At 39.0% G+C, this 16,152-nt stretch overlaps 1 protein-coding gene across 2 annotated transcripts; it reads left to right on the plus strand.

The window, feature by feature from the left end:
- Positions 1 to 58: 58 nt before the first annotated feature.
- On the plus strand, positions 59 to 3,399 carry dynll2a (dynein, light chain, LC8-type 2a). 2 transcript variants are annotated; one of them, XM_026330254.1, is made up of 3 exons: positions 59 to 458; positions 926 to 1,081; positions 1,991 to 3,399. In XM_026330254.1, exons 2-3 carry the CDS (start codon positions 950 to 952, stop codon positions 2,126 to 2,128), a joined length of 270 nt encoding a protein of 89 aa, XP_026186039.1. In that variant the 5' UTR covers positions 59 to 458; positions 926 to 949; the 3' UTR covers positions 2,129 to 3,399. The 2 variants fall into 2 exon arrangements, with proteins under 2 accessions (XP_026186039.1, XP_026186029.1); XM_026330244.1 differs by having other exon boundaries at positions 176 to 458; positions 923 to 1,081.
- Positions 3,400 to 16,152: the final 12,753 nt, after the last annotated feature.

Genomic DNA, 16,152 nt, shown 5'->3' on the forward strand with positions numbered 1-16,152 from the left:
CAAATCATTTATAAATTAAGCTATAACCCACCACATTGATTTATAAGCAGACTTTGGAAGTAAAGCGGGGCTGATTGTAAAGAAGCCACAATTCTGACACGCAGCCTGATCCTGGTTACCTGCAGCCAGGGCCTCTTGTCCTCTCAGGCCACAGTAGGTGGCGTGTGCTGTGAATGATGCATTATGGGATGAAATAAGATGCCGGCAGACAGAAGCTGCAGAAAAACGCTCACGACGTACGGGGGGCTGCGGCCCAGCCAATGGCAGGGTGCAGCATGCGGCAGAGGGGCGGGGAGCAGCTGGAGAGAGCACAGCAGAGAGAGACAACCATCCTTACATGCTTATTGTGTAAATCTTTAAAAAGCAATTAGCCGCAGAATAACCTAAACCTCCTCCCGCCTGCCTCGGTCAACTACATCATTTTTGGAAAGAAGTGTTCTCAGGCGCCTCACGGAGAGGTGAGTTGTAGAATTTTCTTATGTGGAAAACATTGACTTGACATATTTCTCATTTGGCTTTCCTTTATGCTTTATGTCCTAATTCATTGGGCCGTGTTGACACTGGTTACTAGCGGGTGATCTGAGCACATAGCTCTGGATAGTCCTGGTTGCAGGACCTGCGTTCATCGTAAAGTGATTTTGCTAAGTAATCTAACTCCACCTGTATCAAGTTTCGCAGTCAATCCATGCAGCGCTCAAGTGGTCGACTGGTTAACATAATGTGCGCAGACACACACACACACACACACACACACACACAGCCTAAGTTGTGATGGTGAGGGTAACCGATGAACAAAATGGACATGTTTCGGCGTGTGATTGATGTTTGCAATGATCCGGCTGGCCTAAACCACCCCCGTCACCACGTGCGCTGCTCTTCTCAGTGCGGTACGTCCGAGTGAACGTGCTTCTCTCTTCTTCAGCAGGCATCATCATCATCATCCTCAACCATGACTGACAGGAAAGCTGTGATCAAGAACGCAGACATGTCCGAGGACATGCAGCAGGACGCCGTGGACTGTGCCACCCAGGCCATGGAGAAGTACAACATAGAGAAGGACATAGCTGCCTTCATCAAGAAGGTGAGGCGGCACGGATGGATCCAGATCTGTCAGCTCTCATCGCTGGAATGATTTGCAAATCCAGAGGCTTTTTATTCTCTGAGCTATTTTTAGTCGTATTTGTGGAGAGGAGGCACTTGTGAGCAGGGCCGTAGACAGGATATTTTATGACTGAGGTCGTGAGGCCTCGAGTGCCCCCCCCCCTTTTTCCAAACTCACATATTTTGTCTACACCCATTTCAGAAAGGTCTAAATCAATCAAACGTTTTTAGTATATGGCCTTTAGTGGAGTTAGACTATTGCTTTACTGACATCTCACAAGCCTGCAACAAGACACAACAAATATCAGCCTGTAAAGTTTTGAGAATAATGTAAATAAAAGCTAAAAATAATAGGAAGAAACACAATGAATGAATGAACCAGTATAAATATCTGAACATTTAAAGCAAGAGGAAAGGAATGAAAATTGAATATTTTTTTAACATCAAAATTCAAAGTAAAGGGCAAGAGTTTATTTATACAAAACAGTTGCTGATCATTTATTTAATCAACCTTTGCTAGTTTTTTTTTTTTTTTTTTTTTTTAAGTGAGAATCTGATGCTTTTCTTTATCCTATAATATGATAGACTTAATCAGTTCATGTTATTGATTATTGATGAAATAAAATAAGCAGTGTGAAGATTTCACTTTAGGTTCCACAAAATTATCATAAACATTTTCTATTATTTGTGGCATTTTGTAACTCAAGTCTGAGTGTTAAGGAAACTAAAAGTTAGTGGCAGATATTACTTCAGTCTTTTCAAAGGTAGCTATGGCCTTTGTCATGATTTGTAAGGCAGGCTTTGTGGATTGCCACCACTGGTTTCTGATTTTGATGCGGTATTTATTACATTTTATGCTTTTGACATTTTTTTTTTTTTTTTTTATCAGGAGTTTGACAAAAAGTATAACCCCACCTGGCACTGCATCGTCGGGAGGAACTTTGGCAGCTACGTGACCCATGAGACAAAGCATTTCATTTACTTCTACTTGGGCCAAGTCGCCATCTTGCTCTTCAAGTCTGGCTGAGAGGTTTCTGATGGGTGTTGAGGAGTTCTTCTCCCTGAGCCTACGTCGGAAATGTACTGGTGGCTGACGTCTCCCACACACTAATAACATACCATAACAATGCAAAACCGGCCGTGCGCAATTGCATGGACTAAACACTATTTAATATGTATGTTACAGTAAGTTTAATTTTTGATAGTTGCCATTTTGAAATGCAACACAAGTAGTTTTTGTTGATGCTGTTGAATTCTAGGTTGTTAAAGATTTCAACGGGGCCCTTGATTGTATAATAAAGGAAAGCTGTAGAATGTAGTGGTGCATCTGCTTTCCTTCACAAGTGGTGTTGCCAGACTGTTATGAGACTCCATCTGTCAGGGTAGACGGTCATCACCGGTTTTAACAGTTCATTATCACGAATTTTTAACACCTGATCATGAAAGATAGTTGGTCAATCGGGCAAATGTGTCAGGATTTTTCTCACGTTACTTCACAGCAAGAGCATACTTTAACCTGACAGCATGATTTCAGTTCGTTTTTCCTCTCTTAATGATTACAATGAATTGTGTTGTCTGGAGATATGTGTGTGTATATACAAACATTTTATTGTTTGAAATTTGGGTTTAAGACAAATCCCCAAGAAAAGTGAAACGGATATTTTGGACCTTAATACAAGCCAGTGCAAGCGTTCCCAGGGCCGTTTAGTTTGTCAGTGCATACGTTTTCACTGTGAAGAACACTAGAGCAGGTAAAGCTCATCTACTTAGACCTTGGCCTGTAATGCTCAAGACTGGTTACCAAAATCTCCCAACTCACCTACCTATATTTCAGTCTTCTAGTCCTGTGCTTCTGCATGTTTGGAGGATAATAACCACAGCTGCTTTAACTGTCATGAAAACACACAAAAGCTCACCTTGGAGCTATATCATTTGCGTTATTTCACTTTTGAGTTTGTAGATATTGGACTGGGCTGTTGTGCGTCTTGTTTTGTGTCTTGTATTTGCCATAAGACAGCATCGGGAACGTGATTTAGAAAACTACATCTGCATCTACAAGGCTACCAATACCCCTGAGTTTCAGATGGTTGTGTTGTCTTATGTAACTTGTGATACTTTCAAGGTTCATTAAGTTGCATTACACCCCCCCCTCTCTCCTGGCAACCTTATTTTTTTGCATTGCCAGTTATACAGCCAGGCATGCAGAAAAGATGAACTTGTTGTTGTCCTCTTTTAGCAGCTACAATCAGATGTACCTCTTGTCTAGCACACGGATGTGGGTTTTCATTTTGTCATGTCAGTATAATTAGTTTGAAATGGCAATGCACAATGGGTTTTTTTTTTTTTTTTTGGGAGAGCAGGTTGGACAGATTTAGTCTTGAGTTGGATAACACCACACATTTCTTGCTGTACATAAAGACCCGAGTGTTTACTCAGTTGCTCTCTCCCACATTCCAGCCGTGAGTGACGTGTATCTCTCAAGTGTTTAGCTTGGATTGTTTTCAAGGGACGTCTTCCTAACTATTGTCAATGTAAACTGATTTAGTATCGTTCTCCTCTGGCATGTATTTTTGCTGTATATATGTAGGAGCCGTTCCAATGCTGTTAAAATTGACACAAAATGTGTGCCTGTCATTGCTCTCAACTGTAACTGGCTTGAGTACAATTGCACTTCATTAGAATAATCTAGTAGGTTGCTACAGAACCAAAATCGTATAAACTCAATAAAATAAAAATTAATTGTTGACTTAATTACACTGTGGCCTATTTGTGCTGAAACCATTTGGCTGAATAGCTGATTGACCAGAAATACATATACCTAATCCTGTCTCCTACAAATGACATTGTTTATGTTTTTATGTACAATGGAACTGTAACAACAAATATGTTTTATGTAGTTGTACGATGCACACAACTGTCAGATGAGACATCCACAGTCTTGCTTAGGCAACGACAGCCGTTTGGTGAAGGCTAAGGAAAGACCTTGCTTAAATGTAAACAAATGGGTTGTGTCTGAAATCACTGTGGGTGATGTATTTAACCAGATTACAGTCTTTGCCCTAACCTTAATCAAGTACAAAACATAACCATAACAAAGTTTAATAGGGCATTAGTGCAAGTTTTATTGTCAGTCAGATGTATTTGCAACATGGCAAAATAAATAAGACTATGTCTCAAAATGTCAAACCTTTATGGGGTTTTGTAAGTCCTCTTAAATAGCTGCCATTGTTCTTAACAGCAGTTATGGTAATTCCATCCATCCATTATCTATACCTAATTAGGGTCACAGGGATCTGCTAGAGACTATCCCAGCTCTCTTTGGGTGAAAGGCAGGGGTACCCCCTGGACAGGTTAGTTATGGTAATTTCAGGTGCTAATTCATAGCTTAACAGAGGCTATGTGAGTGATTAAGATGGGTACAATCAGGTAACCAACTTTGTATTATCAGACATGCAGAGATATTTGAAGTTGGCCAGCAGTATCCACCACAGGCTACTGGTGTTACTACATCATGTAATGCAATAGCAGGAACGTTGTATGTATGTATGTATTCACCTGAGCCAGAGTGATTTTATTGCTAACAAGTTCACCTGTATTTAAAGATGGAAGATTGGCTTAACTATATCAAAAGTTACATAAATTAAGTTCTTTATAAACCAAAACTATTAATTCATTTCTTTGCACCAAACGAGGATTTGCTGATTGCAGTTTGAATATCTTTGTATTTTGGATTGTTGCATAACTGTTACCCCGTATATCAGACTTTTCTTCAGGCTGTCTCCGGCACCTTTTATATGATAATGTGACCACTATATTTCAGTCATTACACACTGTAAAAGAAAATATATGCACAGCATATATATCCGATATTTGATTATTCACCATAGTAATCTTTTTCATTAGGAAAGTATTTAAATATCCTTGAATTTCAATAAAATATCCCCAAATTTCAATACACATAAATATTAAATAGCCAAACACATTCCAAAAATATGTTATTAGAAATTAGATTTCACATTGTTCAATAAATTGGTCCTTTTACTCTCAACTACCCACTGAAAATAAAATCTGTCTCATTCAATACATTTAGTGTAATCCGTTTTATAGGTAATACAAAACCCTCATTTCATTAAATCGAAAAGGTCCATTCATATGTTTTAATAATTTCATACATCTCTCTGTCTTGTCAATAAAGATACACCATCAAACTATACAGCAAAGGTTTAAAACTACATTGCATTTGTACAGCTGAATTATGTGACAAACCTGTAAGAGAAAATTTTACAAATGTGCTGATTCTGCAGTAAATCACAGCACTATAGACAATGCAAGGAGACAATGTGATTTGACAGCGCAAGATGGATAATAATTAGCAGATGCTCTGTAGGCTGCAGCATTCATTCATATAGCTGTATGTCACAGCAAGTCTGTAGTGTTGGGTTCCCTGTGTTTACGTGGTCTTGTGAGAAAAATGATCCATGGCAACAAGTATGAGACCTTCACTCAGAGATGAGGAGCACAACCCACGTAACCGTGACATCAGTCGCTGTAGTGCTGTGCTGCCAGGACACATCATCTCTCATCTGTGGGCTGCATTGGTGCTGCATTCAGGGTGTGTCAAATTTATAGAAATAGAAATGCATTCTATGTGTATAGTTTTGTTTAACCAGGTAATTCCCATTGAGTTTAGAAACTGCATTTCAAAGAAGACCAAGTTTCAAGCATGACATTACAATATAAAACACCAATTAACAATACAAAAAAGAAAGAAAAAATAATAAGCAATGCAGAAATTATTGTATAATATTTCTGCTAATGACAAATTGGATATGTAATGTTTGTAGATTCACACACTTCCCAAACTGACAGTTATTTCTAAAAGGAATACTCTTATTTATGATCTCCATATTTGCCAGCTTATTTCCTGGAAAACTTTCCTCATAAGTTGCTAAGTTCCCAGAAAGGTTTCTGCTGTTTGGTATAAGGAAAAGCGAGAAAGTGTCAGATACTACAGTTATTAAGTACCTACTTGTTATATTTGGCTTCTGCAAATTTTGTAGTAGGAAATAAGAAATAGTTACATAAATTGATGATAATCAGACTAACATTTATTTATTTTGGTTCTGTGTGACTTTGAGCTGCTATACATATAAACCCTGATGGATCAGTTTTGAACCATTGTTTGCTTACATACTACATAAACCTAAACTAGAATTTCCAGTTACATTCAGGCACACTCACGTTTTTGCATCCAAGTTGTAGCATCCAAATCCATTCAGAATTGTGTTGTGTTAATGCTCACATTTATGCTTCACAGACTAGTGTCCAGTATTGTGCCATCTGGAGCCATGTTTAAACACGGCATCAGCTGATGTCCCTGATTAGCATACTTCCAGTCACATGGCTCATGGCTGCAGATGACAAACAGGAGCAGAAGCTGGACCTCAGGATGTGTCAGGATCAGGGCTGATGTAATGGATCGCACTGCAATGTTAGAAGATTTTATGTTTTCCTTCAAATTATGATTGCAGTACAAACCACAATATGACCAACATTAAAGTCATTGTAATGCAACTTCAGTAGTTGTGGCAGTACTTTGCTCAGTGAGAAAAGCTGCATGAGCAGAGTGTGACTTGTGTAATGTGGTGCAGTTACAGTATGTGATGGCTGTAATTGGAAATCTGTAGAAACAGGAGCAGTCAGTGTTAGTAGAGCTGAGAAAGCAGACAAATTAAAGGACAAGTGACTAATGAATCATTTCTAGAGACAGGCTGCGGTCAAAGTGAATGAAATAAGACACTCTCTGGAACACTGTGCCAAAATATTTGAAAATCTTTTTCACTATTCTCATTTCTCCATACTTACTGAAGCTTAAAATCCCTTACAACCCTTTAATAGGTTATGTTCTACTCACAGCTCCCCTTAGTGAGAAAGGTTGAAAAAGGCAAATGAATAAGGAATAGAAAACAGCCTGGTTCAGACATACTGAAGCATGTACAAAAACCCCAAGATGTATTATAATTTTCCTGAGTGCATATTCATTCATACTTTAAATGCAACTGCGTCATAGGCTTGTCTGTTTATTCACCAAACCTTCACTGATGTTTTACACTCTCATTTTCTCCACCAGCATCTCCTCCCCCCACATACCTGCCTGCTTTCAAAGCCTCTGGCTGCCTTCATCTGTCTTCCCACACAGATCTGCAACAGAGCACATTGACAGGTAGCCTGGACAGATAACTGACTGGATGAATAAAGTAGACCATGCTGTTCGAAAATGAAATCTACATAGGTACATTTGGATAAACAGAAAAAGGTGGTCTGTACTGTGGCCTTTAAAATCTGCAGCTGATAGGTGCATGGATCAGATGGTAAATCTCTGTTTCTGTTTTGTTTGGTGGAAATTATACTATTATCAAACCCATTTTTGGCTGATAACTTTCTTATAGTGTTAAAGCAGCTTCAGACCCTGCTGCTTAGTATTCATCAGATTGGGATATTAAGCATTCAAATCCATATCTCTGAATCAATCTATCCAGTTTTCCACATGAACATAAATATCTTTTTTATTTGCTCTCAAATGGATTCTTTCAGCTCCTTACATGTTTGGTCTGAAAACCATTTCGCTGTAGCCCTAAATGGCACTAAACTAACAGCTGTTTTGGCTCAGGTTGAAAATACCATTCTGTGTTGTTTGAAGCTCAGCTCTCATTGATGTGGTGCATGTTTGTGCTCTGCAAATGCCTCATAGACTGTGAGATGACCAGTGGGCGGACTTAACACTGGCATGACAAAGAGGCGAATGACTCAGACTCAAACATCAGGGATGGTGATAAAAAAAAAAAAAGGAAAACAATCGGCATATTAACATGCAGCTGGACACACAACCAACATGACATGGTGTGTAGGTGGAAATACATGGTGTTAATGTCTGGGGGAAATCAGCTCGCATATGTTCTTCTACACTCATGACCGCTGTGTGTTCAATGATTGAAAAAAGGATTATGTCATGTTAGTCAGATTAGTAATGTACAGTGGAATAATACAGGCATGAGAATGAACACGTCCTTGCTTCAGCTGCTTGTGTTGTCACACCTTTGCATACTGTTCACTGTTGAGCTCCACTGCACACGGAAATGTAAACGTGTGTTCATGTTTAAAACTGCATAGATTGATTTAAAGTAACTTTAAATGTTCCTTCCATAGATAGATAGATAGATAGATAGATAGATAGATAGATAGATAGATAGATAGATAGATAGATAGATAGATAGATAGATAGATAGATGCACTTCACTACGATGAGCACAAGAGGGAAACCTTTCTCTTTAGGAAAGATTCTTTCAATTTGTCTGTTGTTAGTGTGAATGAAAAACCATGGGATCCCATTTTTAGTTTAAACCTTGCTGTAAAAATGTACAATTCTTTCTAAAGCAGTCAGGCTTGAAATTTGAAGTACAGTGAAGTGGCTCATTATTTTAAAATGACAGTAATTATGATTTTTTTCAAACAACTGACTTTTGTAATGTTTGATTCATCGAACATTTACTGAGTAGTCAGCTAATGTTTAATTTAGTTTTTAATGTTTGTGAAACTCTTAGTAAGGTATGTGTATTTTTGCTGTGTCAGTAAAACCTTCTGTGTGACAGTACTATAGCATATATGTATTTATTTATTTATGCATTTTTATTTCTGTATGAAATGCCATAAACCTCAGAATCAGCAGTCGTCTTTAAATAAGGACGATTTCATAATTTATCATGTTGTGGACATAAACATTCACTCGAGGTAGGTCTGCACGTTCCATCTATCCATTGCCTATACTGTAAGTACTGGATCAACAGAAAATCAGATTTAATCAAACCTAAATACATGGAAATGTTGCACCAAGTTTAATACTGAATATCATGTTGCTATGGAACTATTTTTGTACTACAACAAAAATGATTTTACTGCAGTTTTTTAAATCAGTCGCCTTCCTGCCAACAGGAAGACTAGTAGAAAAAATGGATTTTCCTATGTCTAAAGGGAAACTTAAGGTTCTTTGACAGCAGTTACTGATTAGACTGAACTTAGGAAAAAAAAAAAAAAAAAAAATCATTTTTATTTTTCCATGTCTTCAGAACTCAAGTCCTGCGCTGTGGGTGGAGGGGGTGAGAGTTTGCATGCTCTTTGTCCTTGCACAGGGCACCTAGAGGTGATTTGGTTCATAAATGATTGTGCCCGGTCTGCTTTGCTGCACCCAAGAGCAGTTTGTTCTAATGGTTTCCTCTGAATGGACTGCAACCATGAAAGTTTGCATTGCAATGCGGGAAGTTGCTGAAGCAGTCACCCCATACAGTTTCACTCAGGTGCGGTTTCGCTCATATGCCATTAGGCTCATTAATAGAGCCATTGTGGACCTCAGCGGGGAGGAATTTCACTGTGACTGTTGGCAAAACAATATAGACATAAAGTTAATTAGACTAAAACTGGAGGAAAACGGTAAATATCTGATCACTTCCAGACCTCAGCGTATTTTTTATGCAAACAATGCTTAGTTGCTTAGTTTTAAAATCGTTCCACATCTTAGCAAACATCCTGCATGAACAAGTGAGGAGTTTAAAGGTTGCCTTTCATAGGCTGCAATATTTTTATGACCTTGTCTGCTCACATACTACTGGAAACATAAAGCACAAGTTTGCTCCAGGTAAAAATGTGCCTCATAATTTATTCCTAACTCAAAGCATGTGACCTACCCATACTCAGGGTGCTGTAGTAATATGTAGCTTTGCTTGTCAGTAAGTAAACCTAGTTTCTCTTGACTTAAAGTTACCCATCCTCTGTCTCTCTCTCTCTCTCTCTCTCACACTCCCACAAATCATCTTATCTGAGCCAAACCCTTTATTGAACATCACCTCGTAATCCTGGGCCTTTACTGCCCACAGTGTGCGCTGCTGTCAAGGCTAGGGTAATCAGCTTATCGTAAAGACATGATTTATAAAACTTGAATGCAATAGGGGTGTCAGTGATTTAAATGTTCTTTGATATGTTCCAAATATGTTGTCTCGGTTTCTCTTACCAAAATAACATTACATGAGGCCGTAATGACTTGTACAGGAGACCTTTTATTTAGTGTCACAACAATTTGAACACCAAACTTAGTGTGTGTCATATCCTGTTCATTTACCTTAATAAGCGGGGTGGAAGGAGGAGTCTAAGACTTGTTTCGTTACTTTCTTGCCTTATCTCAGATCATATCCGCACTAAAGGCATGTGATGTTGGTCAACAGGGCCATAAAGCCAGGGAACTCTTTATGAGCTGGACTGTGAATCTCTGGCTTCACCAACTGGCTCTGTGGCTGCAGCGGGCCCCTGCACTGCCTCCACAAGAAAAGAGCAACTTGAATTCAGGCTTAAAGTCTTTGGCCAAGTGGGGTATTAGTTTAGTTATTTTACTGGAGCATACAACACAAATCTCATGTACATTTTGGAGGAAATCAGCATTAGATTTCAGTATTTTCATATCTGGAGATATTTCCCATATTCTCTCAAACTAATCCTGGATCACAGCACAGAGCGACACAGGTGCTGTCAGAGAGGTACTTGTTGGGAATCCATTCAAGGTGGTGTGTATGTGTGTGTGTGTGTGTGTGTGTGTGTGTGTGTGTGTGCGTGTGGGGTTGAAGGATGTCACAATGGGGTCATGCAGGAGATTTGGTGAGGGAGGCCAGGAGGGCGGCGAAGTCACACAGGTAGGGGACCCTGATACAGGCGGTGGGACTGTGCATCCACCATGTCTCAATCTACAAACCAACCCTGCATGACTGGTCTTGGGCAACATCTAATGACCCCCAATTACAGTTTCTCTGTCCTCCAGAAAGCAGCCAGTGTGGCGTGACCCTCTGAAATGAGTTGTCCTCACAAGTGCGAGGCAACGGCCAACATGTTGTGTGTGAGAGGCCATAATTTTATGTTCATTTTCACATCACATCTTTCCTGCCTATTTATAATATCTGACTGGTCACTGCTCCTTGAGCTTATTCAGGGGTGTGAACATGTAGTTTATGCTGCAATTTAGATGGAGTAAGAGCAACACAACAAGGACGTGAATTTGATGGTGGGAAAAGAGCAGAATGAGGGTCTGAGGTGAAAAGGTCAAACTGATGTTTCACTGTGAAGCAACAGAGGGACATTTTTTCCAATAGGATGACTCCTGTGGTCAGGGTTAATGTGGTGTTGTAAGGACAGAGATGTGCAGATGAATTAATTTTAGGGATGAGCAGAGGAGCGTGGAGACAGAGGGCCAGAGTCCAGTGATGGAGCAGTGGTGCTGGAGGGGGGGGGGGGGTTCTTACTGCAAATCTGTTGGCATTATCTCCAGCTTCACAACACTGTCAGTTCAATCTGACTGAACTCTGAACACATGTTGATCAACACCGTGTCAAATGTCTTGCAAGTTTGACAGTGTTGCCAGTTTTTTTTTTCTTTTTACAGAGAGATTTTTGGACAATAATTAACTTAGAGGGGACAGTAAGGTACTTATTGATTTAAAATAAAAGTGTGAGGTACGCATTTGTACCAATCCTACAAATCAAATTTCCATTTTAGGTTTTGAAGACAAATCATCTGCAGCATGGTTCTGCAAACATTAACGGACCTGTGACTCTGACCGTTCTTATATAGAGCATCAGTGTCTTTCTTATTCATCCGCACTACTCCGCAAAGCTGCCAATTCTAATCATACACTGCAGGCAAAAAAACAAACAAACAAAAAAAAACTATACTAAATATTTGACACCCTACCTTGTCTGTTTTCTGTCCCACACTTCTCCTCCAGGGCACCAGGGGTGCCGTTTTAAAGTATGAACTTTAGTGCAAGTGAGATTTTTCCAGCACCTGCGGTTTAAGAGAAAGTCTGAGACTAGTCTGTTTTACCAGTCATGATCTGTCTCAGGACAGGACACTGGCCTTAATCTAATATTGCATAAAACAGGAACAGACTGCCTCTGGAATGCACAGGTTATAAGGGGGAACATGGGGAAATTGATTACAGCTTTAAACAATGCAAAGCTGAGGAGCAGGCTTGTTTTCCAGTTATCTCTGGATAACTTCTGATTGGCCAAACGCACCTGACAAGCAGTGGGTAGGAAAGGGATGGTTAGAAAACAAGCAGGCCAGTGGCTCTCAAGGAACAGGGTTGGCTACCCCTGATCTAAAGGAAATAGGGTTTATAAAGAGATTTTGGAATTTTATTGTTCCATAGTTTTGTAGGTGGTGGTAAGAAGCCTTTAGGCCACTTTGTCAGCTGCCATTCAAACTGAAAGAAGAAGAAGTAGTCTGTTTTACTTTGAACAGTGTCAATATGGAAACTTTACTAACTAAGACCAAAAATGACAATGCCTGCGAAGAAAACAAGAAATCTACCAGCACCCAGAGGTGCATAATTCCTGTTAACACTGGCATTGATTGTTTTTGTTGTTAGCATTAGTCAAACATCTGCTCAGGAATCAGCCTCATTTCCTGCTGTTTGTGGAAAAACTCAACTTGACACTAGAGGTCAACATTCTCTGACACCGGTTTGGTCTCTGCTGTTTGCTTAAAGGTAGGATTTCTTTCTCTTTATTGTGTTCAAACTTGATGTTCTCTGTTGTTGCTTAATCTGTTATTTGTCCTTTATGTTAGAATGTGTGCGAGTGCGAGTGCGAGTGCGAGTGCGAGTGCGAGTGCGAGTGCGAGTGCGAGTGCGAGTGCGAGTGCGAGTGCGAGTGCGAGTGCGAGTGCGAGTGCGAGTGCGAGTGCGAGTGCGAGTGCAGCTGAACTGTGTGCTTGTTGGTGCTGCTGCCATTTTGATGAACTTAATGTCACAGCTGTGTGATAAAGTAAACTCAGTCCAGATCCACTGATTCAGCGCCCATGTCTGGCATGTTCTCTTTTTGTCACCGCCACACAAAGAATGTTGAGATATGTTGGGCTAAGAAGGATACACCAGATGAAGCCTTTGTTAAGCCTTTGAAGGCCGCATTTGAAGGAACCTTTGAAATGTGGGGGCCTTGTTGTGACGCTGTGACACAATCGGCCAGCAAATACAGCCTTCGAAGGACGTGGCCCCCAAACTGAGAAACAGCTATCATCTGTTGAATGGGAAGAACAACAACAAGAGCAACACAAAATCACAGAATAATGTGATGTGTGTGTGTGTGTTTTTTTTTTCCTATTCGGCTCCTCTTATTTGTGAGACCTGCACAGGCCTTATAGACCTGCAAGTATGGCAGTCTTGATTGTTTTTGGGATGGTCAAATATAAAATAGAAAGCTTTTTTCTTTTTAGGGCTTTTGGTTTACTGGAACAGAGAGGCTTGTCTGATGACCACAGGTACCTTAAGCAATCCCCTGGGGACAAGACAGACACCACGGTTGACTGAGTGTGAAGCTTTTCTCTTTACTCATGAAATAATAGATAACTTGGATTCCACATTAAGTGGCACAGGTCCAGAATCTTAATTGTTCAAAAGCTGGCTTAAATAAGCAAAGTAGATTCAGAGAGGTTCCTTTGAGACCTTTTCTATCAAAGTTCATGTTTACTGTAAAAACAGGTTATAGGCCTACAGGTTGGGAAATATCGCAGCTTATCCTACCAAGTTTAGTAGCTGTAACTAAAGGTGAATGTTTTTGTCACTAGTAGATGACAGGTTTCATTTGCACAGTAGTTAAAGTTCTCCTTTTACCATATGACTTCATCTGAAGTTTTTACATCTTTCTCTCATATCAGACTTCCAGACAGGTGAAATGTGAGGCTGTGTCTCTCATTACAATGATCCTATTTAGCTCCCTTGTCAGCATTGATCTGTGTATGAGGTAAAAGGAAATGTGCTGATTCTTCACACATTCAGTTATACATTAACTGTTAACAAAAAAAAAAAAAAAAAAAAAAGAAATAAAAAGAGCTTATAGACTTGGACAGATAACTTGCTACTTGTCACACCAGGGGAAATAAATTGCTGACAGAAAATATAAACTTGACACTGAAGGTCACTGTTGCTACTGTGACATTTTTTGTGTTATTGGTTTCGTGGTATTTATGACCAAAATAAAAATCTATGGGTGTCAGGTAGTGACAGCGGAAAGAGGAGATTTCATTCATATGTTAAATGTCTTTAAAATATTGTAACATCACACAACATCACTTTGATTCAGATGCTTTGTAAGTACTCTGACCTGTTACTGTAAAAGTAGAAAATAAAATTTAAAAAAAAACATCACAAGTAAAGGTCCTGAAAATACAGAAATATAAACAATACAAAATTAAAGTATCAAAACTGTTTATTACAAAATGATAATAATAATAATAACAGCTAAATAGAAATGAAGTTGGTCATTAGTTGCAACTTCTGAACTTGTGCTTAATAATGTAGTAAGTTCAGCATTTTAATGTTACAGCAGTTGGAGCTAATCTGAACTACACTATGAACTGTTGGGCAATGTATTTCATAAAATACATGTTTTATCCATCTATACCTGCTTATTCCTATTTAAGGTCACAGGCATCCCAGCTCTCTTCAGGTCACCAGTCCATCACAGGGCCACATAGAGACAAACAACCTCACACACTCACACTCACTCCTATGGACAATTTAAAGTTACCAATCAACCTGACATACATGTTTTTGGACTGTGGGAAGAAACCGGAGTACCTGGAGAAAACCCACACAAGCACAGGGAGAACATGCAAACTACACACGGTTACGCACCAGGAACCTTCTTGCTTTGAGGCAACGGTGCTGACCACCAAGCATCCATGCATGTTTTATAAGATCATGATATTATTTGTATATAAAGCTGTATCTATAGCTGCAGTAGACTAAAAAATTACATTTTCCCTTAATGTAATTTGTAAAAGAAATGCCAGAAATAAATTCTAAAGTACAGGTATGTCAAAATTGTATTCTTGTGTTTTGTTGACATTGGTTTTACTTTCTCTTACAGGCTTCTCTTACAAGTTGGACGAGGTCTATAAAAATATAAACAAATACTATTTGCTACGTCAGTCCTTGATTTCTTTTCTTCTTGCCTTATTGGCACAATACTTAGAAAAAGTTTCTGTTTGATATCTCAGTTTCCTCCCACTTTTGAAACACAAGTAGGGGTTAGGCTAAATTGCCTGTAGGTATGAATGTGAGTGTGAGTGTTTTTGTCTTTGTGTCAGCCCTGTGATAAACTGGTGATCTGTCCAGGGTGTAGCCCACCTCTCACCCAGTGTCAGCTGAGATTGCACCCATGACTGTCAATGGTAAGTGGGTATGGTTGTTGTCTAGATGCATGAAACAGTAAAAAAATCAATCTTAAAGCATCAACATTAGACCAAACAATAACATTTCCATGCCATATGTGTAATACATTCTTTCAGTTTGCCAAAAGGCCACTCACAAAGAACTGTAGTCTTTGGGAGGACTACAGCTGCATACAAAAACAGTTAACACCAAAACAGATAGACGGCGTATAAAAAATAATTTAGGGTGACTGCCGTGAAAAGCACAGGAGCACACTATATGTTATTTGCGATACTTATTATTCTTCTTCAGTACAAATTCCTATAACGTGATATTTTAAATTACCTATGATGAATCTACAAGGCATCAGTGAAAAATGATTTACCAATAGTTAAAAATTAAAGTCATTCAAACTTTTTTTTTTTTTAATATCTAAAATGTGTAGTGAGTACACTAATTGGTGATACCCAGCAAAATACACATTTATATCTGCATTGTAACTATTAACCATTGCAGCAGTGGAGTATAAATGACAATTTTGATGAGAGTAAGGGTTTATTGCCATGTTATTATATATCATCATCTGTACTTTACCTCATTTCATTGTGTATGAGGTATAACACAACGATAAAAAATGATCATGTAAAAGTAGGTTTGATAAATAAAATTAGCTCAGTAAATCTGATTAGAGAGCAGTACATGCATTTTAAGACTTTTTTGTTTATGCTGACCTTATGTAATTCTGTTTTATGCAGGCTTGGACAGCAACATGTTTATTCTGCAGAACGTTCCAGATCTCATGG

Source organism: Mastacembelus armatus, chromosome 13, assembly GCF_900324485.2.
Source record: "Mastacembelus armatus chromosome 13, fMasArm1.2, whole genome shotgun sequence".
NCBI lineage: Eukaryota > Metazoa > Chordata > Actinopteri > Synbranchiformes > Mastacembelidae > Mastacembelus > Mastacembelus armatus.